Source organism: Pyrgilauda ruficollis, unplaced genomic scaffold (assembly GCF_017590135.1).
Source record: "Pyrgilauda ruficollis isolate IOZ18807 unplaced genomic scaffold, ASM1759013v1 scaffold29, whole genome shotgun sequence".
Taxonomy (NCBI): domain Eukaryota; kingdom Metazoa; phylum Chordata; class Aves; order Passeriformes; family Passeridae; genus Pyrgilauda; species Pyrgilauda ruficollis.
In genome coordinates this window covers 9592937-9620703 of record NW_024524266.1, presented here as the reverse complement: position 1 = coordinate 9620703, position 27767 = coordinate 9592937, and the positions used below count along the sequence as shown (strand labels likewise).

Sequence of the window (27767 nt, the reverse complement as noted above, 5' to 3'; positions counted from 1 at the left end):
GCCATTTCTCTGCCCAGGCTCCTCACAAATCCTGAGGGAATTAACCATCTCAGGCTTGCCAAATAACATTTACGTCCCGGCTCCAAAAGCATTAAAGATCTTAACTCTGCAGCTACTATTTGAACTGTCGGAGGGCACTTACTTACCTCGTCAGTGTCACCTCCTGCAGCACCCCCAGACCTAAGACAACACAGGTTTCCTCTTCTCCCGCCCGCAGAAAACCCTCTTTTCCCACGTAGGATTTCAGTCAAACATTGCAGCCTTCTTTCTGCCTGCAGCTTTTGTGCTGATTCCCGGCAGACGTGAATAGCTCATATAAACTTCAAGCACAAAAGACTTTGTTTCCTAGGTAACTCCCCCCCCCCGCCCTAAGTTTGATGCATGCATGCAAAAAACCCACCCTTGCACACACGCAGAGGCACATGGGGACACACAGACACACACACACACAGACACACAGACACACACACACACACTGCATTTGCTGCCGAATTCATCCTTCCCTGGATGACAAAGAAGTGCTGGACAAAGCGGGCAGAGTGGCCCTGGCTGCCAGAGCCCCTGCTCTCCAAGCAGTGGCATCACCAAATGGCCAGAGAATAAATACCTGCTGTTGGTGTGGCATTGTCCAAACCATTTCCTACCATTGAGGAAAAAAAAAAAAAGGGGCAGTTGCAAAACATGGCAAGAGAATTAAATGGAATTGCTAACGCTATTGAGTCTGCCCGAGTTCAGGCTTTTTAAAGGAGGTGATGGGGGAGGCAGCTTTGTGGCCTTGAGCTCCTGAAACCTATCCAAGGTGTGAAGAATGAAAGAAGGGGGGAAAAACGTTATTATTGTGTCTTACTGACATGAGAAAAACAGAAATGGCTTCTTTTAGTGCAGTAAAGTTAGCAAGTGAAAAGCAAAGCAAGAGGAAGGGTTAGGATCTGCAAGGGAGAAGAGTGAGACAGGGCTGTTAATTGAGGATTGCTTGTTTTTCCAGTACCTTTCTACTCCAGGGGGTCATGTGGCAACACTCAATTGGGGAGGGCGAACGGGTGCTGTTAAACTATAAATGTGAAATGTGAAAAAAAATAAAATTAAAAACACACACAAAACAATTATTGTAAAAGCACATAATTTTTGCCTCAATAAATTAGCATCAGAGCCAAAACGAGCAGAGATTTTCACCCTGTTTCCTATTGATGGGTTTATTCCCCACAACAGATTGGTTTGGATCCCTTTGAAGTCTGTACTGGTTTTGCTTACTTGAATTAGACAAAACTGCAGTGAAATTGGTTCAGCCTCCTTGTACAGACATACTTGAATTGTCCCAAGAATGCCTTGTATTGATTGGGTAACTCAAACTGTGTTCTGCCTGGAGCTGAAGCAGTGCAAGATACATATCCAATTACATTATAAATGTAAATTATTACATAATGTAAGGGATTTTTTTTTTCAATTTTTTTCTTCAGTTTTAAGCAAATGGATATAAATAATGATGCTGATGGTAATTTATCAATTACATTGATTGCTATGCGTTTGTGATAATACCAGTATTTCTCTAAGTTAGCAATCATTGTGGCAGGGTGACAACAATCAATTGGCTTTTTGTCACTTATTGTAACACTTGAAAGGACAAACAGTAATGGCCACAATGTCCTAGGTCTTGGTGAATCCCTACACCTCCAAAATCCTCTTCTGTCAGAAACTCTGGTTTGTTTGTGGCAATGTCCAGTTTTCAAAATCATGGAGTGAAGGACAACTGAATTCTTTTGAAATAGGAAACCAAAAAAAGATACAAAGAAAGCAGGTATGTTGACAACTCTTAAATGTCTAGCACATGTTTCTTGGTAGGGGTTATTATTTCTCCATGCATTAATTAGACTAATAATGCCAGATAATTCTACAAATGTTTTTCCTCCCAGTCATTATCAATCGTTGTCAACACTACTGTGAGAGATGAACAAACCTCACTTGAAGGACTTTTCATTATATGGTCTCCTCTCAAGACAAAAAGTTGTAGTGAATGTCAAAAGGCATAATCCTGCATCTCGTCCTACTAGCATTCCTAGATATGCAACATCTCCTGCTTTTCCCTGGTTTCTGTGTGGAACCAGGAAACAGGAACCTGTGCTCCTGCATGGGAAGCCTCCAGAAGAGCTGTCACAAGGCTTACAGGAGACCAGAGAGGGGGAAATCAAAAGAGAGCTGTTGCCAGTGAACATTTCTAGCAGCTTAGTTTCTGCCCAGACCAGTGCAAAACCAGTTCTTCCAAGCTGGGAAAAGCCCTTATCTCAGGACAACACCACTGTTCATGCAGCAAAGGCTGTGGAGATACTAAATACATCAACAATTTCAGTCTACTTACTCCTCAGATACCCAAGGATGGTCCTCTGACCAAGTTTCCAGTCACCTCTAAGCAGACTGACTGCAGGTACCAGGATGCTTGAAATTCAACTTCCTCATGGAAGGGGCTAGAGGATCTCTGGGGAGGGTCAGGACACGGGGAGACTAGTGCAGCTGAGGTGACAAGAGTTCAGGTTATAAAAATCTTTGCAGTATCCCATGGCCTGTGATTGTCAGTGCACAAAGAGAAGAGGACAGGAGGGACCTCCTGCCTTTAGCTTCTAGCAGGGGCAGCTGAGGCATGCTGGCACAGAGCAGCAGCCTCAGCATTTCAACACCTCCATGCTGGGGGAGGGAGTGAGCTGCTGCTTTTCAAAAGTTCTCATTCGCTCAGAAAACCAGAATATCTCTAAATGTCCTGGGTAAATTAATTTTAATACAAGAAATTATTATCATAAACCCAAGGCTGTTCTGGTCTGATGGGCAAATCTGAAGTTAGGCAGTTTTAAAAGTGAATTTCTTTTGTGTGGGTGTGCTTGGCAAACAGAAACAGTGATAATCATTCTGTTAAATACAAAGCCAGAATACTTTAAGTGTGCATTTTTCTTTAATGGGCTAAGATTGCTTTGAAACTAAACTGGTGCATAATTGCTTGAATAGGGATTTGTCACTGACATATGTGAGCATTTTTATTTCCTGAGCTATCCCATCAACCTCACTTGCAGAGGTGCTATTGTGCTCGTGAAACTGCCTTGCAGTAAAAATCTTGTTGCATATGCACGTGACCTGATTTCTCAGTGCTCCGTGTCACTTCAGTGTGCAAGTCTTTGGTTTCTGTGTGCTACAACAAAATAGTCAGATGTCCAAGTCTGGCTAGTCAACAGAGCTTCCCCTATAGAGAAAGAGATAGTGGCCCTGCTGAGGAGCAATCCAGCTCACCTTCCTTCAGCACTTAACTTGGGCTGAGATGAAGCACCCCTGAACACTCACACCCTGATTTTAGGAAGAGCATCACTAGCACATATGTAAGTCAGGACTCGTCATTAACCATTTTAATTAAAATCTTAAAATATCATCAGGACAGTGACAAAGAAGCAAATCAGCTGTCGACAAACTTTCCAGCCTGGCAAGTTATGAGTCTGCCCCATTTATTGTCCCAGAGCTGGGATCTGGAGAAGGAAATTAATGGGTCAGTAACAGGACAAAAATGCCACTTCTTCCCCTCTTCTCTTTTCCATCCCCCCAAGCTCTGAGACACGACTGTTGTTCAGCATTTTCAATATACAGGAAAGACTGGTTCAAGAAGCATAATTTGTGTTATATCATGTACCTAGCCTGCCTTACCTATAGAGATTACCTTACAGGAGATTCTGGGATTTCAAAGTTAGTGCACAGGGCCTATGGAACACAATTCAATGGTGATAGGAAAAACATAAATCCAAGAGTAAAGAAACAATGTTTTCTCAGTTAATGAAAGATTGAGAATGCTAAAGCCTCATCAAGAGCATTTATCCTCCACATGTTTGTTGAATTTAGACATGGCTGTGTTGATTCCTTCCCCCTCAGCTGTGTTTGATCAGGCAGGCAAGGCATTATCTCACAAGAGATTTAGGTGGCAGAGTCACAGCCCCCAGCAGCCCAGGCCTGGCACAGCCTTGGGGAGGGCAGGAGGTGGCTGCTGCACGCTGCTGCACAGTGCTATTCTCCAGAGGATTATTTCTGACTCCTGCTGCCTCAAAGCTGCAGCTAACAAAAAGCATAAGGGATCAATATTATTTCTAATTTCAGGCTTCTGTTGCAGTAGGTGGGGGAAATTTCCCTCTCAGGATAACCTTATGAATATAGTGGGTGGTATTCACCCAAGCAGAGCATCAGCATGTTGCTTCAGCATCTGCAAGCATTATATATTCTGTTGTCTCCAGCAAACAGAACATACATACAATTTGCTTTCACCCTGTGAAAGCACAGAAATAAGGTGTACAGTACATCCTGACATCTCATTTAAGAAAAGTCATTCATGCACTGAAAAGGCAACATGCAGAGTAAGTGTGAACTAGTGTTCAATCCCACATTCATATGAATACAGTACTGACTCCTGGGGCTCTGGTTGAAACCTCTGTATCCTCTCTCTGCCTGTGAAAGGGAGAGACTGCTGCTTCCTTAACTCGCAGGAGTTAAGGAAAATGGTATTTATTTACATGACAGAAAAACCAGAGGGTCTAGAGAAAGGAGAAGAAACAGTAATAAAAGGCTACCAGCTTTCCAGTATTTTCAGAGCACAGATGACTACTTAATTAGAAATTCATAACTATACAGCAGCTTTCTTATACAGTCAACTGATGCTGAAGAGAAAATAATGGGAATATTTCTGGCAGTGCCATTTTTGCTACAAATCACAACCCTGCTCACCTGCCTGCTCCCAATGTTTATATTTCTGTGTGTTTCATTCTCCTCAAGTTTTTATTTTATCTGCTTGTGGGTGTTTTCTTTTCTTTTGGAGCATCACAAATGCAATCAGCTAAAGTACTGACAATCCTTTAACAATTAATGTGTGGCTCTGGTGTTTTGACAAGATAAAGACAAAACTAAGACATGTTTCATGACAGAAGTCGTACCACACATGGCATTTCAGCAGACAAAGGTACAAAATAAACATCCCACAATACAGGGTAGTAGTTATGAGGCTCATTGCACAAATGGTGCTATACAAGTTCAGTCTGATGAATTAAGTCAGGTTTTATTTCTAACAGCTTCAGGCAGGATTTGCACACAGAAAGCGCAGAGCCCAACTCATGCCTGTCCTTTAACTCAGTTGTTTCTTACTGAGGTTTCATCTGGCTTCAGTAGAAGACTGTGAAAGTTAGGATATTCAGTTGTACTTCCTTCCCTTTGCTGTACAAAGCATCCTAAAGCAGACCACAGGGAATATTTTCGAAATGGCAAGGAGATGGAATAAAATTACCCAATGCATTATTTTCTCTTCACATTTGCTCTAGCTGAGGCATCAGGGACAGAAAAACCCTGTCTGGAAAAAAACCTCCTGCTTCTTGTCCCTTAGATTCCTGCTCAGATTATAATTATGAATAAACTGACACTGAAATTTGTGCAATTTTGAGTGTAGATTTCCAAATACTGAATTCCTTGCTCCATCTCCTGGGTTTTATTATAATAGCTGTGCCATGTGGGGATTGAGAAAGTGTGGTCCCATAACATTCTGAACTGGAATACAGAAATTTCAGAGCCTTGCTGGCTGGACTTGGGGAAACCCAAGAAAAAAAAATGCAGAGAAAATTAAAGAGAAGTCCGAAAAGCAGTTGGAATGACACAGCATCTTCACACTCAGTGACTGGCCTCAGCAGTGCTACAGGCAGGGTTGTCATGGGAACATGTGTAAGAAATATTTTTCTAATTTTAGCAAGTCCATAACTTCCTCATACTCTCCTCAGATTATTTTCGGTTTGGTTTTGGTTTTTCTTCTTTTGCATTGGCAAAAATGCCTGAAAGAATGATACTTTTAAATATGTTTGGTTGTGTATTTCTTTAGTGTAGAGAGAGACTAAGTATGCCAGTTTTTCAGCTTTAAAAATGAATTACTGGAATGGATAGGAAAGTTAAGTGAAGTCATGTCTGCAAAACCATGAGGAGCATGGAGAAAGGGAATGAGAAAGCAATGCTTACTGTTTCTCAGTCGGAGAAGCAGAAGGGATATGATGAAATTATGAGATACTGGGTTTGAAACAAACAAAAGCTACATTTTCATACAGATTTTTAAAGTCATTGTCACATTGATTTTCTTGAGGCTGAAGGTGTAAATTTGCTAAGAAATTGGATTAAACAAGTCTCACAGTCAGCTCAGAGAGGTTCTTTGGTGGCTATAATTCTGTGTTTGATCTCTGGCCCAGGAACTCTGTAACCAGTATGAAACTGGAAGGATAAATCATGGGACAATAAACAGCATAAACCATGCCCTGTTTTTATACTCTGTCCTGAAGGATTCCCTTCTGGCCTTTGGGCTAAGTGGACATCTCATCAGCCAAATCAGGGCATTTCCTGTAACAAGAGTAGACATGAAAGAACCTATTCCATTTCTAGTTCTCTACTGTTTCTCCACAACAAAATGATCTTGTGATGGAACAGTCCAAAACATCTTTCCAGACCCATTTGTATTAGCATTACTTGCTTTGAACTTGAATTCATTTGTCCTTTCTTGGAATTTGTGGGACTTTGGCATCTTTCTCCCTGTAAAGAGTTGTGATTAAAGTGAATCTTCATCCGTTGTGATTGATTTTCTCTAGTTTTAGTGTACAACATGCAAGATCTTTGGAAGAGCTCATAGCCACCTAACTGGTAGCAGCAGCCAAAAGGTACATACCTAGGGAACCTTGACTCAGATTTAAGTGACCTGTTTTCTCAGTAACTTTCAGTAGTGGTAATTCCCACAGGTCTCACAGTGGTAATTTGAACATTCCTCAAAATCAAGTTTCTTATTTGAGTACCTTAATACATGCATTTAACTTAGCCAGTTTGGAAAAGTCAGACCTTGTAACTTTCAAAACCAGCTTCTTGTTGATCCCTTTCCTAATTTAAAAGAAACACAAAAAGGGGCTCTTTTGGTTGTGTAGTATTGCTCCCTTCAGCACCTTCCCAATGTATCAGAAGAGTGGAATACACACTATACTGCTGTGCCATGAATAAAAATTCTTGTGGACTTAGAATCTTTAGTTCCTTGATGACTAGATGATACCATCAACTGGAATCAGATACCAAACATTACCAGCAGTCCCTGAAGCAGATAAACTTTTGCAGATGTCGCTCAAAAAAAAGCTTATGCCCAAAAGAGCAAGCTAGCCAATTACAGCATTCTCAACTTTTTCTTGTAATGGTATCATTATATCATGAAGGCTGGCACAATATCAATTAGCTGTTCACTGCTGCAGTGTCTTGTAACAATCTCTGATTAACCTCTGCCAGACAAAACATTCATGTGCAGCTTCATCTTGCCTTATTCTCTTTTGATTTTTAAGTTCACCATTTACAAGGGGTTTTCTCAGAAATGGGTCAAGGCACTTTGAAGTACTCTGGGTGTGGTGTATTTGCAATTTCCAAAGCAGAACATTCCTAGATGCCTTGAAATCAACAGAACTGCAGCCCTCCCAACAGCTCTTGTTTGCTTCTCCTTAGGGGAACACTGAACCCAGTCAGCTTCCAAAAGGAGGTCTGATATGGGTGGGCACAAAGTTTAATGTTTTCCTTCTTGAAAAGAAAAAGGTGGACTTTCAGATGTAGCCAAGACATCTGCATTCAGCATGACTTAATTTTGTCAACTAATACAGGACTGAGAGAGTTGCTCACTATTTGTTATTATTTTGTGTTCCGCAGATGGAAGTAATGTATAAAATGCACTGGTTGTTTTCCAAACACAGCAAAGATTCAGGCCTTTAAGCACTGTGTATGCAATTTCAAAAGAGATGCCTTGTTCCCCATCTGATACTAAGACAGCTTTATGTTCAATAGCCTGTCCAAACTATCATCTATAACTAGTTCTGATCCTTAACCTGGCATCACCTTCCCTTTACCTTTCAGTGACCCTACCACAGCACTAGCTTTGATGATGACTTGTAAAGAAGGAACAGGTAATTCTGTTTCTTCTTTCTGTCTTCAAACTCTTTTCTGTGCTGTCCTTTAACATCAGGATATCTCCTTTAAGTTGAATCATAAGGCTTGCAAATTTAACTTGTTCAAAGCCTGCAGTGATGGTGATGCTGTCCTCAAAATTAACTAGATAAGCATCCAAAAAGCCAGAACAGTCAAACTAATGAAAATGTTATTATGTATTTTGTGCTTTTTAAATGAGAAACAAAACTTTTCCTATGGACTGACTGGCTGATGTTTGGTCCCTGGGGAGGTGTGACTCCTTTACATTGAGGCTTTTACACTCTGAGTGCTTTAGCATTATAGTATTTAAGTATGGTTAATACAATGGATTAGGATGAATGCACTTGGATTTTTAAGAGAAGTAAGTGATGATTCAGTGTGGTGACTGAATCATCACTGAGCTTATAATGTACTCACAGGTGTAGCATCTCTTGAGATGCCAGTGTCCCTGACCTGGGAGATGCAGAACAGATCTGTTACCACCTGACTGAGGGCTGGCATTAGACAAACACTTCACTTAAAAGCCAAGTCCAGGTCTGACCTACACCTTCTAAATAATGCAATGGCTCTTAGTGCAGGGCAAAATTAGCTACTATGACTCTTCTGTGATAAAACACCCAGAGCCACAGAAATACCCAAGTCCAGCTGAAGCTAGTGGGAATTATGGGTCTAATCAGAGTTAAAGTTGTCAATCTAGCATGTTTCCTTTAGCAATGATAAATACCATATCGTCAACACTAACTTGATTTCAAATCAATGCTGCGTGGCAAGTCAGCACAGCTGAACCAGATACACAGCTGAACCAGATTTTTAGCTGGAGTTCCTGCTTGGCTGGTTGCAAAGACATGTGTGAGACACGAAACATCTAAAAAACTGCATGGAGACAAACATTGCCAAACAGGACTATGAAAAGTGTAGCTTCTTGTAGCTGGGGTCATGCTCCTGAGCCTCCTGCACACACACAAGCCTCAAGCTGGCACTCAAAGCCCTTGAACTCTTTGCTCCTGGCAATGCAAATGCCAAGGTTGAAATTACAGCACTTTTTGAAATTATGGGAGGGTCCTCAAAGTGCTACCTCTACAGCCTGAGTGGTGAATGTGGAGGACTTGTGGGGGAGTGTGTGAAAGAGAGCGTACATGTGCTGGCCATGGGTAAAAAAGAAGAGGTTTCTGATTGAAAGCAGCCACCCTGGAGCTGGCTGCTGGAAGCTGAGACCTGCACTATGCTGCTGACAGTCTTTAAGGTCAGCTCTGTTGTACTGCATCAGCTTGGGGAGGGGGCACTCCTGAAGCACTGCTACACCTGGGTCCCACCATGCTAAAAATGCATTTGTATGTGGTAGCTGTAGTGAAAGACTTACTGGTAGCAAATGCCGGTCCTTTATCGCTTGCCTCTTTTGGCTGCGGATTGCAGGGAAGGGAGGAAAGGGGGGAGCCACCACAGCAATGGGGCCTTGGACTTTTTGCTCTCTGTTATCACCTCGGCTTCGATGTTCTGTTTTGGATGAGAAAGAAGACACAAGTCTTTCAAAGTGTTAAAAACATACAAATATATCTGCTAACAGCACAACAGAGACAGGTACAGGACAATGGACTCCAAAGACAAAGGTTCTTCTCTTCCCCAGTGACTGGTACAAATCATCCATGCTGCAGCTGAAGGGGAGAAGCACTTACTGCACATCTGTGTGCCCAGAAGAGCAGTGCCCATACAGTGCACCCCAGCATATGCACTGCAGCTGAACTGTCCCCAGATGGGATTTATACCATTTATCCCAAGAGACTATGGAGCTGTCTTCTAGGCACTTGAGACCCAAGGCCTGATTTCCAACAGGATCTGCAGTTCCTACTGCCTTGAAATGCTGAGATGCAATAACTATGCCTGCATCCTACCCATATGGAATATATCACTCTGAGGGGAAAAACCAGAAACACAGCTCCAGCTGGGATTTTATTCCCTGGCTGCATGGCAGTCCTGAGCATTGGCTTGACTTCATGAAGACTGTTGTAGTGGTAATGCTCAGGTTCCAGCAAGAAGGAGATCATCCTGGGAAGGTCAAGATCTTTATCCACCCTAGGTGCAAGGGAGTCTTCCTTCAGCAAGGGCTCACAATATTCAGTCCTCTTCCGGCATCAGTCCCAAGTCTCTCTGGAGCCTTCCAAGTGAATGGGAGAATGGACTCATGGACTTCCCATCTCTAATTTTAGGTGACAGTTAGATAATTACTGTTTGCATGGAGTGCTGCTGAAAGGAGATTATATATTCACCCGCTCCACTAGCTGTGGCCCAGTCAACAATGTTTGCTGCTAGCATAGCTGTTTTCTGACCTAAAATTTCATTTTAATTCCTCCTGGTTAAACAGATAAAGAGATAATGAAATTCTGATAGAAGAGAGAGTTGAGACACAATAAACATGTTTAGAGTAAATTTCAGACTAAAATTTCATCCCCATGCAGTTATTTGGAAAATAAGATAAAGCAGCACATGACAAGCTGCCTGCTAACCTGCACAGCTGCCATAAATTGTGGAGGATGGAAAATTGCCAAAACGAAGATTTGTAACTTTAAAATCATGGGACATTTTCTGGAGCTGCCATCACATGCTGCTGTCAGGATTTCTCCTGCCCACAAGATGGCAGGCAAAGATCAGCCTGGTTCTGGGACAATTGCAAAGCAGAGCTGCTGAAAAGAACTTCTGCTCTACTCCAGCACTACTGTGGCTGCAATTTGGCTGTATCACTCTCTTCCATGCCATGAAGGCATACTGCATCCACAGTGTGTTCCTGACCTAAAACCTGCAGAGACAGTCAAACGTGGTAATTAATTGGAACATCTTATCCAGCTAACAGATGCTCTGCAGTTCTAAGTAATCGATTATTATTATAAGCTAATAACAGTAATAAATGAGCAAGGCAATTAGAGCTGTTGGTGCAAAACACTTCAAGACAGAAGGCTGCTGCTGAACATTTTAAGCGTGACCTGCATGGGTTTTCTCCCTCCTTATGACACAGAAGAAAGACAGGCTTGTTTCCTTGCTTTCTCTTATGTCCTGGTAATAATTTTCCTTTGGTTAGGTTCCCAGTGAAAACTGGCCTTTCCCCATCTTTTGCCTTCCCCTTAATGTGCTGTTGTAGGACCATCCAGATGTTTGCATCTAGTAAATTCTCCTTATGGCAGGAATCCAGGAGCCTGGTTGTGACCCTGTTGTTCCTGCTTTTCCTCTCTGTATTGCTTTGAGACCACCAGTCTGCAGTTTGTTAGGTGATGTCAGAAAATGTTTCCTAGCCTGCAAAGGGGAGACCTGCCCAACCCTTCCAAGCTGTCCAGGACATCTATCACTTGACTTTTCAGCTGCCCCTCTTGAAGGACACAGGCATCCCCCCGTATCATGCTTGGAAACCTGAGCATACAGCCCAGTTTTTGTGGAGATTAATACCACTGGGCTCCCGTTTCAGCCCTTGTGAAGGGGGCTGGGACTAGATAATCTTTAAGGTCCCTTCAAACACAAACCATCCTGTGTTTCTACAGTTCTGTGACTTCTTAGCATGAGTACCTAAGTCCCAGTGTAGATCAGTGCCCACAGTGCTGTGTGCTTGTGCCTGAGCATCCTTCTGCTGCCTGGAGTGGACCATGGAGAGGTGTTTTGTGTGAGGAGCTGGAGCATGGGCAGCACCTACCTCTGCGCAGGGCTCGCAGGTGCTGCTTGGCGTGGTGGTGCAGCTCCTCCACGCAGGGCGGTCTGGTGGAGGGGAGAAAGATGTTTCTTTGCTGATGCCAAGGTGCTCGGTAATAGACACTCAGTTTGCTCTCTGCATCAAGGTTGGAGACAGCTGTAGGATAAAAAGTAGAGTGCAACATAAGGCTTCCAGTCTCTCTTCCATCAACCTAGCTGAAAAGGAAAGGTTCTTGCTTGGAACTGCATTGGCAAGAATAGGCACTGGGTTTGTTACAGCACCTTTACTCTCAATAAAAGAGCAGCAAAGATTATCTTCTGATGCCCTTTTACCAGATTACAAATGGCTCTAAAAAGGCAAGCAGGTGAAATGATATTATAAAGGTTTTTTATATAAATGGACAAAGGGGTAATAATTTTACAGACAGCAGAACAAAAATGCAAAGAAGCTACGCAGTCTTTCCACAGTGACATTTTGAGCAAAGGCAGTGGGAGGAATAGGTCTTCCATTTACTCATTCTCCTGCCAGTGTGCTCTTTCACTACATCATGTTACACACAACTAGTTTCTGACACAGGTTGCTGGTTTGCTGCCTGCTGGGGCATAACAACTGAAATTAACTGCTTGCCCTGCTGAGAGACTTTGACTGTCACCTATTAAAAGATGTTTCTTTAATAGACAGGGACTTCTGAGGGACAGGAACACTTCAGTTCCTCTAAAGAGAAATCCCAGAAGTCTACCTCTGAAAATTATATGAATCAAGTCCACTAAAGGTTTGAGAGAATTTCTCAGGAGTGCTGGGACTCCTGGGAATCCCATGGATTATTCCCAGCCTCAGGGTACACAGTAGGCAGCTTTCCAAGGGCTAAAGCAGGAGTGGAGGGCCATGGGCGATGCCAGCACTCCGCCCCAGCCAGCAGCAGGGAGCAGGCTCATCCTCAGCCCACAAAATGCAGCAGAGCAGTGGCACATCCTCAGGTGTAGCACTGGGCTTGTTCCTTCCGCCCCAGGCACCGATACAGACAGGCTCCAGTCTAACACCAAGGAGCTGCTGCAGCTGCTTTGCTCACAGGACAGCACAGTGTGACACAGGCAGGCACCTCAGGCACAGGAGGAACCTCCTGGGCTTCCCTTCCCAGTCAGCAGCCGAAGAACCAGTGTGCCTCACACTGGTCCCCCCACTGGCCATGCACTACTCTCCTTTGCATATTTGAGGGTCTCATCTACTTTCCTGCTTGTGCACTCTTTTGCAATTTTTTGAGGGGTAGCCAGTGCACCACGGCAGAGAATGGCTCTTAGGTGGAGATGCTTTGGTCTTTCTTGTTTTGTTGCTTTCTTTAATGCAAAACAACATTCACTCATCCTGAAGGCATTCCAGTGCTTTGTGTAGAAAGAACTGGGAATGTACAATTGGAGAAGAATGAAGGAGCAGACAGAAGAGGAGAAAACTAGGAACCATCCTGCCACATGTGGGACAATGAGAAATATCAGTTTCTTTTATTAGGAAAAAACCCCAACAGTTCACCAAAATTTGTAGGTGTCATGATGGAGGTGGTGCTATGATACGATGAACAGACCTGCTGAAGTTCAGGTTCTCAGAGCTTCAGCAAAAATGAAGGGACCCCAAAATCTCTGTCTGGTAGGGAGCCTTGCCTTGCTTATGAGCAGATTTTTTCAGGTGGGGTTTCAGTGATTTTTCAGCACATTTGTAGTGCTGCTCCATGGGACTGGCATGGTGTCAGTGCAAGGAATGGCACTGGGGGGAGAAAAAAATGATAGAGGAGGAAGGTAGTAGGATAAATGATGGCAACCTGTCAGTGCTTGTTCATCATGAGGATTTACTAATTAAATTTTTGACATTGCAAAAACATAATGTTGCCAAATTGCAGGCAGAGCTTTTGATGGCTTGTCTGTCTGTTACCACTGCAGCAGGGAAATGCCTCACTCAAACAAGCTGATTTTATATCTCCTTTGCCCCTTGAAGGTAACAAAGCACTATGTCTGTTTTACATACAAGGTACTGAGACACAAAGAAACTTGCCCTGATCCTGTTCTGAGCCACACTTCCTCCTTGGGAATCTCAGCTCAGGACAAAAATTTGTAGGCAATAGTAACAGTACCCCACCCATTCTTTGTATTGCCTAGGGCATGTGATATTCATGATCACATAATGTACCCTGGAGGCTAATGAAAAGGCAGGCACAAGCAGTTCCTTCCTACTCCCAGAAAAATCTGTCTAGACTGAAGTGTTAGTAGTTGTCTGTGATGAGTATCAGTAAGTGAGTGGAAAGTTTTACCTACTTACGAAATTTTCAGACATTTCATCAGGCTAGAATAGATTCTGCTGCAAAATTTAGCTTGTAGAAAGCTCTTTTGGCCTTGGCAACAGTGTTTTACAAATAGGAGTAGGATTTGGGTTAATATACTTTGTGTGAGACTTAAAAATGAAACCAAGTTCACGCAAGCTCTGCTACACACCTACTGTTGTAGACACACGTTGCTGTTGACAGATGAAATAGTATGACCTCTTAGCCACCCAACAAGTCTCCCTTAGCCAGAAGACCTGGCAGAGCTGTGCACAGTGTTGTCCCAGGAGAAAAAGCACAAATACATTGCTTATCTTCAAATGATAGAGCATTAAGAAGCTTCCAGTACCCTGTCCTATGGCCCCAGCCAGGACCCATCCATGTCTTCTCACCTTTCCCTGCAGGATCTCTGATTCATGGTAACAGAGAATACACCCCTGACACCAAGAAAACAGAAATATTGCACAATACTCACTGAACTGACCAATCCTTTAAAATACTCCAAAGCTGGAGTGGATTTTCTAGGAGGTCCAGAATAGAAACTAAAAGTTTCTATTAGAAACTTTTAGAAACTAAAAAACTTTCAAACTAGAAATAGAAACTAAAAACTTGCAAAAAAAGCTGTAAGGGGATGAATGTTCTCAGCCTGCAGTGGGGAAGAAGCCCAGAGGGTGGAAGCAGCACTGGGTAGGGTGGAGGACAATGCTGGCCCAAGGATAAGTAAATATAAATCCCCAATGAATGCAATTAGTCGGGATGTCTGTGGAACAGCATCCCAACCTCAGATTAGCAAAACTCTGAAAAAAACTCCTGGAAAGAGGTAAGAGGGAAAAAGCTAACCAGTGGGTAAAAGCCTGCCAAAAAAAGGACCTGCTTCCATTTAATTCCTTGCACATTGTCCTTTGCATGTCCTTCCCTGTCCTTTGCACATTGCCTGTTCTTCTGCAGTGACATTTTGCCTGGCCCTCACTGATTGCCCCTGGGAACTGGGCACCATTGCTGGGAGCTGAAGTCAGTGAATGCAACCACAGGAGTGGACTGTGAGCTTTAAGAACTACTGAACATCTGATTTTCTTCACAGGACTGAATCTCTTACTTCCACTAAAAGATAAAAGCCACCCCTGTGGCACGGTAATTCAGCAGACAAAGACCACTGGACTGAGATCGAGAAGAAATGTGTAGTCAAGGCTTTACCATATGCTTCTGCTAGGAGCTGGCATTAAATAGTAAGACTCCCTATATCTCTGTTCTGTGAAATGAGGATAAGGTATCTCTTTCAGCCAGCACTTCCTTTACTCAGTGTTTTACACTGCAAGCTGTTTTCACAACGCCGAGCCTGCGCGTGGCTGTAGCCCCTCAGCATCATCGTAACCTGCATAATAAATAAAGCAATATAGAAACTGTAAAGCCACAGCCTTTAAATGATTAACAGCTGGACATCACACTGAATGAGAAAAAAAGCCAATACAGAGATAGGAAATGCTACATTTCAGGCATCAGATATAGTCTGTTAACATATTTTTAGTGTGCGCTTTGATCAATTTAGACTATACAAGTGAATCATATAAACTATCAGTTCATTTAATTCCTGAGTTAAAGTAATTTGTTTTGGTTTTGTTTTTCTGGTTTTTTTGTTTTTTTTTTTTTTTTTTTTGTCTTATGGGATTGTCAAAATGACAAGAGACCATTTAAACGGATTCTCTATTTCATTCTGGGGATCCATTAACATTGGCTGGTTTCCTAACAACCAGTGTCAAACAGACATACACTAATGGCTCTTCTCAGGAGAAGATTTTTGAAGATTTCCAAATAGCTTTTTTATTGAAGTTGATCATATTTATAATTTACAGATCCTTCTCATCTTCACATCCTCTCATTCTCTGCCTCTTTTAGCCAAGCAGAAAAAGGATCCTGCCATAGCAGAGCTGGATGTGGATGCTTGAAGGTTGCGTGGCTTTAGTGCACTCAGGCGTGACTGTTCTAATAATAACACCACAAAGGCCAAGCAAGAAAGATTTCTGCTCTATTTATTTAATAGATCCAGGGGTTTCCCCCCACAACTCTGTCTGCTTCTACAGACACTTGCCTCCCCCCTTCCCAGACCCTTCTGTTTCTCAACTTTCTATTATTTCTATGTGTATTATAGTTGCTATTACCTGTCAGGGGAAGAAAGGGAAAAAGAAAATTTCCTTTATTTCCTGGTTCAGAGAGAAAACATGATTTGTTGTAAGGTGTGAAGAAGTGTGCAGCCTAGAGGGAATTGGAGCAGTGAGCAAGGAAGTTGCCTACATGTTAAGGGCCAGCACCCAGAGCTGTCAGCCCTGAATTCTGCACAGCCAAAAGCTGAACTGGCAGCTGCTGAATCCTTATTAAAGTATCCAGGTTCCAAAAGACAAAACCCAAACTTAAAAAGGATCAGACTAGTGAATAAGCCTATTCTAGAGCCCAGTTATGCTTAAGAGAGGCTGTAATGAGCCAAGCCCTTTGCAGGAGGCAGAGGTGCTGAGGGCTGTGTACGCAGTGAAACGCCATCTCTTTGCACACCCTGCTGAGGGGTGCAGGATGCACCCAAAGGTTGCTGTGGCCAGCAGCCCCCACGCCAGGCTCTGCTTAGGAAAGCACTTCTCCAGCATTAAGGTGGTTGACCTGTCATTTTAGCATATGCCATTTTTTCTAGCTATTTCATGTAAAAATGGTGACTTTTTCTTGTGTGATCCAATGTCGTAATAAAGTTGGATGTTCATCCAGCTTTGCATAAATAGGCCTATGCCAGCAGCAGCAGAATTCAATGTGATCAGCCTCCTCCTCAGCTACTGCCCAGGTCAGCAGTGAGTTACTGCCTGCTGGGTTTGTGTGCAAAACATTGCAAGAAAATTAATTCTGAGGAAGACCAGATTATCTCAAAAACTAGGCAGCCTGGCAACACATCCAACTTCATCATGCCATTTAGTGCATAAATGTTTCATTGAGGCCAGTGCTGAGTGTGATGTGAATTTTATTTATAGCCAGCCCTGTATGTCCCGGATGTACACTTCTCCCAATGTACTCTTGTAACCACTGGAGCACCCAGGGGGTTTAAGCCCATAGCGCTGGTGCAAATCTAGAGTTGCTTCTTTGCTGTCCATGTCCCACATCCATCAGCAAGCTCAATACTTTCAAAGTAGCTCCCTCTGCAGCTGCCACTTCCCAGTGATGGCAAAGAGAGTGCCAGGCTTACCCAGCAGGGACACCAGAGTCTGGAGCTCTTTGAGGGTGGGACAATCACTCTGTTTTCAACAATTGTGTCCCCTCCCAACCATGAACATATGCAGACATTTCCCTATTTGCCAGTGGCAAACCCCACCAACGGGAACTGTGAGTAGCTACTTGGATGTACTTTCCTGTCCCATCTTTATTAACAATTGAAAAATGCCCATGCAAAGGGAGTGTGTTGGTGGGGCTGCTGTTCATCGCAAATAAGGCTACTGGCTCATCAGCTTTTCCAGCTGAACAACGGCAACCTTACCATAACTTCAGTGACTACACCTACAAGCATGGGTATGCACACAATTTCCCTCATACCTCTAGAAAAAAATACCAGGTGACTGCATCTAGAAACTTGGACATACCCCAGTGCCCTTGGAAACCCTGGTCAGCCTGGCAGGGGCAGGATTCCATGCTCTTTCCCCACCAAGTCAGTGGCAGAGCAACACCTGACAGTGATGGGTTTCTCTTCTAAAGCTCTTTTGCTGGGGCAGGGACATAGCTGATGGGAATGTGACAGGCACTCTGGTTCCTTGGCACTGCAGAGGCTGCTGAGGACCTTGCCTGTGCTTCCCAGTCCGTCTCTTCCCTGGGAAGCTGTCTGTGGGACAGTCCTTCTCTTCCCTGGGACAAGTGAGAAATGAGGCAGGTCTTCACAGAGCTTTCTAAGCACATCTCTCATGTAAGACACGAGATGCTCAACTCAATTAAAGAGAAAACTGCGTACCAAACCCCCCACCAACCAAGTACACCTTTGGGATTTGTTCAGGGTCTGGACAGGATGCCCCCATCCTTGGTCACATCTTTTGTTCCTGTTTTTCTGGTGTATTCTGTCATTTGTGAGGGTCTGTTCAGGGCAGACATTTCCCTTTCAGTCTTCACAGTGCCCACTGTCACAGGGCCATGGGTGACTGATGACTCACTTTAGATGCTTTGCTCCTTGGCTACTTCTCTCTGGGAGCCTGTGCTAGAAAACACGGTTTGTAATGGCCTTGTGCATCATTATTTCTTATTGCTTTTATCAGGGCAGAAATCCAGAATATTTCTGAAGGGTTTTTGTGTTGTGCAACTGGAGTTCAGGATGGATGTGAATGGAAAGCTCCAGTGACACAGACCCCAAGAGATGGTCTGGGCAACCAGTCTGGACCTGAAGCCTGGATCACCACATCTGCTCTGCCACTGGCACTTCCACATGCAAATCAAAGGCAGCGCAACTGTGTCTATGCTGGCTGCAGCTGCCCTCCAGAAAAACAGGAGGGGAGACATGACAAAACAAGTTAAGTCTTTAGCTACATGTGGGCAACAGCATGTACAATTATTATTCTGTTCTGCACTCATGGACAGACAATTTAGCAAATTTTTCAAACTCAAGCAAAAAGGCAGAAACCTCACTGACAGCAGAATCTGTTGAGAAAGACCACAATTTTTTATGCTCTTTGTATTGTTTTATTTCCTGCCAATACAGTGAAACCTCTCATGTTTCAATCACGGTTTCTTAGCACATCCCTGTGGCATTTTTCTGCCTTGCATTATGCTACATGTGGAAAAAACAGCTATTCAGGAGAAAAAAGGGCAAGTGGGCAAAACCCGTATTTGGCATTCAGGTAGCAGGAGAGATTAAGATACTGGAAAGCATATGATTTGGATGTCATTTCCATGAGCAGATCCCTGAATTTTGCATTTACCTGATGTTTGGTTGACTGGTGCAACAGACATAATTCAAGAGGGCTGGGAGGCGTGTGGTTCTTAGCCACATAAGAAGATTAGGCTGTTAAGCAATATGCACTTATGTGAAGAGTACCACATGCTAATCCCATTCTTGGCTTTCCTGCTTTCAATCACTGCTGGTGGTGTTTGAACATAATTTAAACTGCTTTTCCTAACTCTGTCAAATATGTTACAGTGGCCAGAATGGAACTTCATATTTCAAACTATTTCAAAGCTGTCACTGCAGGATAGACAATAACCTCTTAGAAATACAGAGTACTTTATACGTTCAAGCCCCCATTCCTATGAAGTTTCTCTAGCCAGTAGTTTCTTCCTTTCCTTTTATTCCTGTTCTCAGGTCTGTGCTTTACACAGCCTCCAAAAGTGCCCTGCAGGGTAATGGTATAAAAGGCAGACAACATGGCAGTCCTGCCTGGCAGGCTTAAGGCTGCAGTCAGGTCAACTATTCTGCAGGAATATGAATTTAATATTAAATTCAGATTGCTGTCATACTCCGTGAGAAAATAAAGAGCTAACTAGCCAGTAAAACAGTGAAGGCATAAACAGTCTTAGAGAAAAACCCAAACCAGAACTATTGTAAGGTTACTGGACCTAATGATAAGGATGGATTGTTACAGCAAGGATGATGTGGACATCCCACATACGCACACATGTCTATGTATTTGTGTACACACACACACTCCAGAGCATGTAAAACTGAGATCAGTGTCCCAAGAGAGCCCTTTCAGTCCTACATGCCTAATTAGTTGAAAGCACTTCTTTCAAATTGACACACTTTCAGTGCTTGTCAACACAGATTTCTTCCTGTGTTGACTGTTCACATTATTCCCACTCTGGATATGCAGCAAGATGAAGTCTCTTATCTCTGACAGTGTAGTGTGTGGCCTTGATAACACACATTGTAAGTATGCTTTTAGATATTCTTTGCAGTTCTCTCCCACTGCTCTGCTATTTTTCTCCTGTACTGACTCAGCCCAAATCACTACTAAGCTTGCCTGAGTACCTCCAGCAGGTCACCATAATGCTTTCCTTTTTATCACAGAGAAGTGTGCTGTTCACTGTGATGTTGCTCTCAGATCAGTCACCTTGATTTCACATGCCAGCACTCAAGAACAAAGCTCTACAAAACTCATTTACTATTCTACCTACCTTAGTTAATGCTTACCTTCAGGATCTTGTGAAAAAAACCATCCTATAGACAATTTTATGGTAGGACAAACTGGTTTTTGGTAGCAGTTTTAGGGTATCCTGCCTATTTTCTACTCAAAACATTCAATTCCCCTGCATATTTCCGTCAGAATATTTGCACCTAAAGTCGTCGTTTTCAAGTAAAAGCCTTCAAGTAAATTAGCCTTTTGAGTCTATGCTGAGCACCCTCTTTTCAAGAAGAGCAGAGACTTGGTCATTGCAGCACCTATTTTCACATCAGCATCCACAGTATGAACAACCTCTCCGAACCTAGAGACCATCAGTAAAACATTATGAACCTTGAAAAAGCACACTGGAAGATGACACTCAGCAAAGAATATGCTGTGCTTGCCGTATTGGAAGATAAAGAGTCAGATTACTTATTCCAAGTACAGCAAATGTATTACTGTTTTCCTTGAAATTTTCAAAAACTACAACCTTCTACCTAAGCTGTAAGACTTAGACTCCATACCTTCTCTCAATTCTCAGAAGCAGCATTTAGAATCAAAGATGCCAGTTTGCACAGAAAATGAATGAGCTTGGTCCCTCTTCCCTTCCACTGGCACTGCCTGTAGGCTGAGGAATCAAACCTCCAAGAGTCAGGAACAACAAGCCATGTGTTAGGAGTGGAGATGGTGGCTCATATTTCACACTTCTTCCTTCCCATCAGTCTTTTTCAGTGTGCTTGGCTAGATGCCTTGGATGCCACTTAACTGCAAGTTGAGGTAAGTAGCAACAGTTTCTTCCAATTCTATTTAGTAAACACTATGCAATACTATGTAGGAAAGTACTATTACAGCATGTCTCTTCAAATTACTCACAGCCCTTCAGGGGAAGACAGAAAGTCAAGAATCTCAGGGGGACCAAAAGCAACTATTTTTTTATCTTCCTCCAGAGAAATATTCTTGCTGCTCCTGTATCTCCGTAAGTCTGTTCTGCAGAGGGATTGAGAGACCTGATTCTGTCTATCTCTATCTCAGAATAGCTTCCTCCCCACAATGGTGAGGAAGTGTGTTTCTTGGGACAGGCAACAAAAATCCCACACACTCCTCCACAAGGTCTCTCTGGAGCCACCCTGATGGTGGCCCAGAGCTGGCTGGCACAAGGGTGCAGCTACAGATACAACCAGTTCAGGGTGCAGCTCTGGGTTCTTTCAGTACAGCTCTTCCCCAGTCTCAGTAAATAGCCAAGTCCTGCATTACCAGCCTCCTCAGATCTGGCTCTGGCCCCCCAAGCCATTCATTTGAAGCCCAGTTTTAGACAACCATCTGAATCAGGCCACAAATCACAGAACCACAGGCTGGACTGGGCTGTAAGTGACCTTAGAGATCACCTGGTTCCAGCTTCATTCCGTGGGCAGGAACACCTTTCATTAGACCAGGTCAGGCCAGGAGAAGGGTCCCCTTTCCACACTGTCCTTCCCCAGTCCCACTTCTGACAGGACACTTGTGTTAAACATTACAGCAAACTGGGCTGTAAGAGTTCAGAAAAGCACACTGAGAACAAGGTCAGCTGAATTGCAGAGTTTCATTTGTTGAAACAATAGGGAACACAGTCCTTTTGTTTGGTAAGGGGAAGGAGAGCTGCCTGAAAATAGAGATTTATGCCCCTTTCACTTCTGTACTTTCTCAAGGGAATTGTTTTTAATGAAAAAACCTGATTAGGATTTAGGCAAGTTTAGAATTCTTGTGAGTCCCTTCCACCCATCCTGTGATGCCAAGCACATGTTCCCGCACCCCTTGCTGCCAGAGCTCCAGCTCTTACCCAGGAATTGCAGCCTCTCCCCTCCAGGCCTTTTGGGTTTGAAACTAGCCCTTAATCCATAAAGCATGGATGTGTTACAGTATATGGAATGGCCTGTATTACTTAAGTACTTTCTATACACAGACAAAAAAAATCTTTCTGTACAAAGACACCAAGATACACTAGGTCACTTTTTAAAGAAACCCATCCAGACAAAATTTGGAAACTCTGTCAGTGATGTTGTATATCTAGACTGCAGGATGAATAACTTATGTCAAGATAAATTATTTTCCCACTGTTGTGATTATTTGAATAACATGTTCTCAGCTTACTTACCTTAGGCACTGAAATCTTTTCTGCAGACTTGCACTGGTTTTTCTACTGTATTTCAAACCCTTGCTTACCTCAAATGGTCCACAAGCCTCAAATGGCAAATGCCAGCTTGCAAATTTAACCAGGAGGTGAGCTTTGGTAGCTGTATCCCCTTGCATGTCCCTGCAGAGGTGCAAACCTGTAAGCACACCAGCTGGGGAGCCCCTGCGGCTCACGCTGACCCACTAACTCCCACTTCGAAGTGAGACATCACAGCCAATGGCAACTAGTACATAAAATGCAGCATGAGTTAAGCTAAAATGAATTTTAAAGTGTTTACTTCTTTTAAAGTGTCGTAGGGTGTTAATAAAGATCATAACATAGGCTAAGCTTCATTGTTATGGCTAATATGGCTTTATGAGCCCAAATCCTGTCCTATTGTTTGTACTCACATTTATACTATTAAGCCACATATTCATGCACAAAACCTCATTGAGTTCTGACGGGGTTTCTGAAAAGCCACATCTGCTGAAGAGCTTCAGGGTTTGTCAGAGGCTGCAGGAGTGTGGACCACTCTCTGGTGAGAGCTGTCATCCAGCACATAGCTGCAAACAGCTAATTCTTGCACATTTGTAACTCCTCTGCCTCTGTGCACACATCAGACCCAGAACAGGGCAGCTTTCAACACATCAGCTTTAGCACAGCAAATACACAGAGTGGCAAACAGCTGCTCCCTTAATGTTCATATAAAATTATTACCTCTTAAGTGTGGGCAGGCATTCTATTATGACCACGTACCAACCCCTGCACATGAAGAAGAAAACCAGAAGGCTTGGATGAAATGGCCACATTTCATTGCATCCAGTCAAATCCAGAGCAGAAATGTCAGGTGTCAACACCTACTGGCAACTATCAAATGCCACCATGGAATGACTGCACTGACAGCAACACTGGCAGGAAGTTTTCAAACTCTCAGCTGTAAGCAGTGATGAAAATTAAATGAAACTAATCTGCAGGAAATAAGCTTCTTGATAAAATACCCACAGGAAAAGACATTTAACTAGGAAATACTTTCAGGAAAGGAATAAGGCAAGGAACAAAGGAGAGCGGGGAGAAGGGCATTGGGAGAAGGGAGAATTGTCATTAAAGTTATCATGCAGAAAGTATAAGTTAAAAATGGGGTCACTGAGTAGCAAGCAGTGTTTGACCTTAATGTATCGTGTATCAAGTGGAATGGTGAATCAGGGCAGAGGGCACTCCGGGGACACTCAGATTTATTCACTATGAGCAAAGTTGACAATATTTCCAAACACAGAGAAGCAGACAACTGAAAGTAATCACAAAAGTTACTTTCCTCAGGGGAGATTTGTCTCCCTGGAGAATTTCTGTAGCTAACAGATAGGCTCCTCACTGACTTTGAGTACAAATGAGCCTCAGAGAGATCTGAAGAATCCTCTAGCAGCACCTGTCCCCCTCTGTTCACTGTGGAAGGACCATGAGAAGACTGACTGTGAGGAGCTGACATGTTCAGGCACCAAAAGGGGGAGACATCACTTTTATGGGGTAGCAGGGCTGCCTACTTGGAAACGAATAGGAGTCTGCAAAGCTATGGATGGATTCTCACATTTAGTTGTTGAATATATTTAATGACAAAGTAAAGTGTAAAATTGGGTCACAGACAGGTAAGCTACCAAGGCATAAGGTGAGTTTTAACTCAAAAGGTAAAGCATTGCCCTAGAAGCTGAACAAAATCTATCCATTTTTATGAAGGAAGGGATAAACACACTCATAAACGTGACACCATAAGCTGGGCCAGGTGCAATTTTGCTGTCCTTACTGTGTCCTTCCTGAGCCATGGATCTGCCTGACTTCTCTGGACCCTGCAGCTATGCCACGACATCAGGTCTGGCCCTAATTACCCCCCTCCCACTTCACTGCCTTCTCTTCTCTGCCCCTCTTCTTTCTGTGTGGGTTTTCAGAGTGGTGTGAAAAAAAGGAAGTGCTGGAAGAGGTGCCAGACTGCTCTAGAGGCTGAGATGCTGTACATGCTGAACAGTGAAAGGCAGACGCCACCCACGGATCCAGCACAGCCCTGATCTGGCAGGATCTGTGGAGGGGGGAGGTGGCAATGGCTCCTCACATCCTTTCAGCTCCCGTAGCATCTGCCAGCACAGGCGGAGGGGAGCCACACCAGCCAACTTTTTTTTTTTTTATAATATGGATCATGTTCATAAAGTCACAGACATTTTATATACAAATACAGATCAGTTCCCTGCCATCTGCTTATTTCTATGTAGCATCTAAAGTATCATAAGGGTGTTACAGAGAATATGAAAACAAGGTCTTACCTCTGCTGCTGAGCTTAAAAAAAAAAAAAAAGAAAATAAAAGAAAAAGAAGAAAGGAGAAAACACAGGTGTTGGTATGCAGGGGAAAGCTAAGAACTGAGACAGCATTTTCAGTCGTGGTTGCCTGGGCTGCTGTTGTTTGTGGATGGAGTTTGGCCTGATAGGTGGATATGCTGTCACATCCCTGCTCTGGGCCTGGTGCAAGTCACCTCTTGGCATTCAACAGCCATCTCTTGTCCTGCCAGGGACCTCCTAGCCTTTCCTGTGGTCATTCCACTTGTGTGTCTTAAGAGCAGAAAGCACCCTTTTATACTAAGCATTTGCACATACAATTACAGGCCTTGCATTTCATGTGCCAGTCCAGGAATACCTCACTGGTGGGTCTATTTACTGTTATACTCTTACAGACAAAAGTAGTCATTTTTCCCCGCTAGGACATGCTCCAAACCTTTGCAGATGAGCTGCGGTTTGTACGCCCGGGCTGCAGTTTTGGACCCACGAAACGAGGGGGTCCTACAGCACCACCAACCATCACTATGTACAAGCAGCTCCAAAGCACTGCCCTGGATAAGAAACAGGTATTTCATTACTCAGAATTAACCCCCCATGGTCAGTAGGGAAAAAAGAACCAGGTTGCCTGCTCCCACCAGAGCCCAGACCCACACAGCACGGGAGGACACAAGAATTCACTGATCATCTGCCAGTCATTATCATTCAAGGATTTTTAACTACTGCATTTAAATACAGCTAATTCTGTTAAATCAAGATTGTTTCCCTCACTTGCCAATTTGATAATTTCATCTTCATGTTTATTCACATTAGTAAGTATTGATTTCCTCTGGGATGCAGAACATTTTCTTGCAGTGAGGGTGAGGTCTGCTTAGCAAGGTTTTTGTTACACTTCGAATTTCTGAAGTTTGAGTATTGTAATACTTAACATACTTTCATTGCATCCAGGAAAAAAGGGATTCTGTGCAAGAGCACAGAAGAAAAAATACCTAAAAAGTGCAACCACCACTTAGCTAAGAAAATGGAATTAGGCAAAGATTAATTTAAATGCTTTTCATTTGAGTTATCCTTTATCCCATCTATTAACATCCTGATTCCTTCCATGTTTGTAATATTGCACAACAGCAACACTTTAAAAATACCACGGTGCTTCTCCACTCTACAAGGGCCAGAGCAACCTCTGCACAGCTAGTACAACTCTCCCTATTTTTGGCTAGCTGTTACACTTACATCTGGGATGGAAAAGCTACAACAAAAATTCAGCCCATCAGAAGAACGTATCTAAACTTTGAAGATTCTCATTTAGGGTCATACAACTTCTTTTGCAGATAGTTCTAAAGGACAGTGGAATAATTTCCAAGGCTTTAAGAAAGTTCTATCACTACTGAAGTTACAGCCACATCCACATAACTTATGACAAAGGGAAATGTTTGCTCAAAGACACTCATCTTCCTTCCCCTTTGATGCTCTTCTGTGGACACTCAGTGAGTGTAGGGTGATGTTGCTCCAGAAATACTGCAGCCAGAAGAAACCAATGATAACCAACCAAAGCACCAGCCATGCCTCACAGAAATAAGCCTTTAAAAAGGACTGTGGGCAGAAACACCTTTATCACCCCATTCATGAACCACGGAGACAGATATGTGCCCAAAGCTGAGCTTACTCATATAATCCTCAGGGCAATTTTTGTATTCAGAAACTCTTTAATTTGAGGGCAAAATGACATTAATTTGTTGCCTACCACAGAAAGAACTTTGCAATAGCACTGTCACTGCAGGGTTTGTGTTGATTCATTCATCCCAACAGGAGTTCCTCCAGCCAAATCCATACTCACCCCAGACCCCTTGCCACGAGCTGAAGCCCCATTGAACTGGCTCTTTTCCAGCCTTCCAGCTGTCATCATGCCCAGCCATGCTGATGGGGGCTCAAATAATCAGGTAATTAATCCTCCATTAACATGAAACCAGGGAGACTTGGGGGTAGCTGTCCATCAGATACGTATCTCAGCAGTACCTCACATAGCCAGGTGCCTACATAACACTGGTTTTAAGATTACAGTTGGTGATGGCCAACTCATCATGATTGCTAACAATTCATACTAGCAATCTTCTACTTGGACTAGATGATCATGATAGGAGGCTCCTACCAATTGAAAATATTCTATTCTATTCTATTCTATTCTATTCTACCCTATTATTTCTACCCACATGACAAACACTGCTAATTTTATACCTAAGCTTCAAATTCATGGTATCTCCCAGTCTGACAACTCACTGCATGCAGGACTCTGCAGTACTGTGTTGGGAGGTCATGGGCCAATACAAGCCAGTGTATTGTGTATATGAGGCAGTGACTCTGGAAATAATTCAGGGTCTAGCTAACTCCAGCAGTGTTATCTGGGGTCATTTCCTACTCTCAAATTGTGAAAGTTCTTCTTTAATGCAACAAAATGACCTCTGTTTTTATACATTACATTATACTGGCAAAACAGCTGCAGCCATGCTGACAGAACTGCATTTTAGCAGTCAGTCTACTCTTTGCACCTCCATATTCTTCAAAAAGTACATGATACTGATAAATGGCAGCAATGGCTTTGGCTGGCAGTTTCACTGGTCAAAGATCACATTCTTTTCAGAGCTTTGTCCCATACTTTTGCACAAGCAGAAATGAACTGTGAAGAAAATCAGCTTCAGTATATTCATTCAGACTTGTTATGGGCAACACAAGCTTTTAGATTCAGACCACATGAAAGGAATTTTAAAGTGTGGGGCACTACAGCTTATACTCTTAGCTTTGTTGACTGCAATTTCCTCCCCTTGAGCTTCCCCACTTGACCTACAGAGTAAATATGTCTTCACAGGAAGTATAAATTTCCACCCAGCAAAGTTGAAACCCTTTTCATGGGGTCCCAAGCTCTTCAGGGTTGCTTTGTTTGCCAAATCCTATTCTGATAGCTCACAGACCACAATTCATAATATAAATAAAGTTTATTGCATCTCTTGGAGGTACCACCAACTGCACAGTGCCTCTGTTTAAACAGCTGCCAGAAGATCAAGCCAGGGCTCTGCCTGACTCCAAAAAAGTTTCCAATAATCCCATGGAGACTTCACCATGATGCTGGCACCAGAAACAAGCTGACTAGGTCATGTAATCACCTTCCTGCAGAGAGGATCAGAGACTGCAACAAGGCCAGCCCAGGGCAGGATGACTGGTTTGGAACAAGGCTTACTGAAAGG

At 43.2% G+C, this 27767-nt stretch overlaps 1 protein-coding gene across 1 annotated transcript in view; it reads right to left on the bottom strand.

Annotated features, from left to right (window-relative positions):
• The window catches only part of NHS (NHS actin remodeling regulator), a 244493-nt gene that overhangs the window by 14352 nt on the left and 202374 nt on the right, over window positions 1-27767 (bottom strand). The window contains exons 2-4 of the mRNA XM_041472488.1: window positions 11660-11812; window positions 9347-9480; window positions 989-1051 (exon numbers count right to left, since the gene is read on the bottom strand). Coding sequence (XP_041328422.1) covers window positions 989-1051; window positions 9347-9480; window positions 11660-11812 — 350 coding nt within the window. The remainder of the gene's footprint in view (window positions 1-988; window positions 1052-9346; window positions 9481-11659; window positions 11813-27767) is intronic.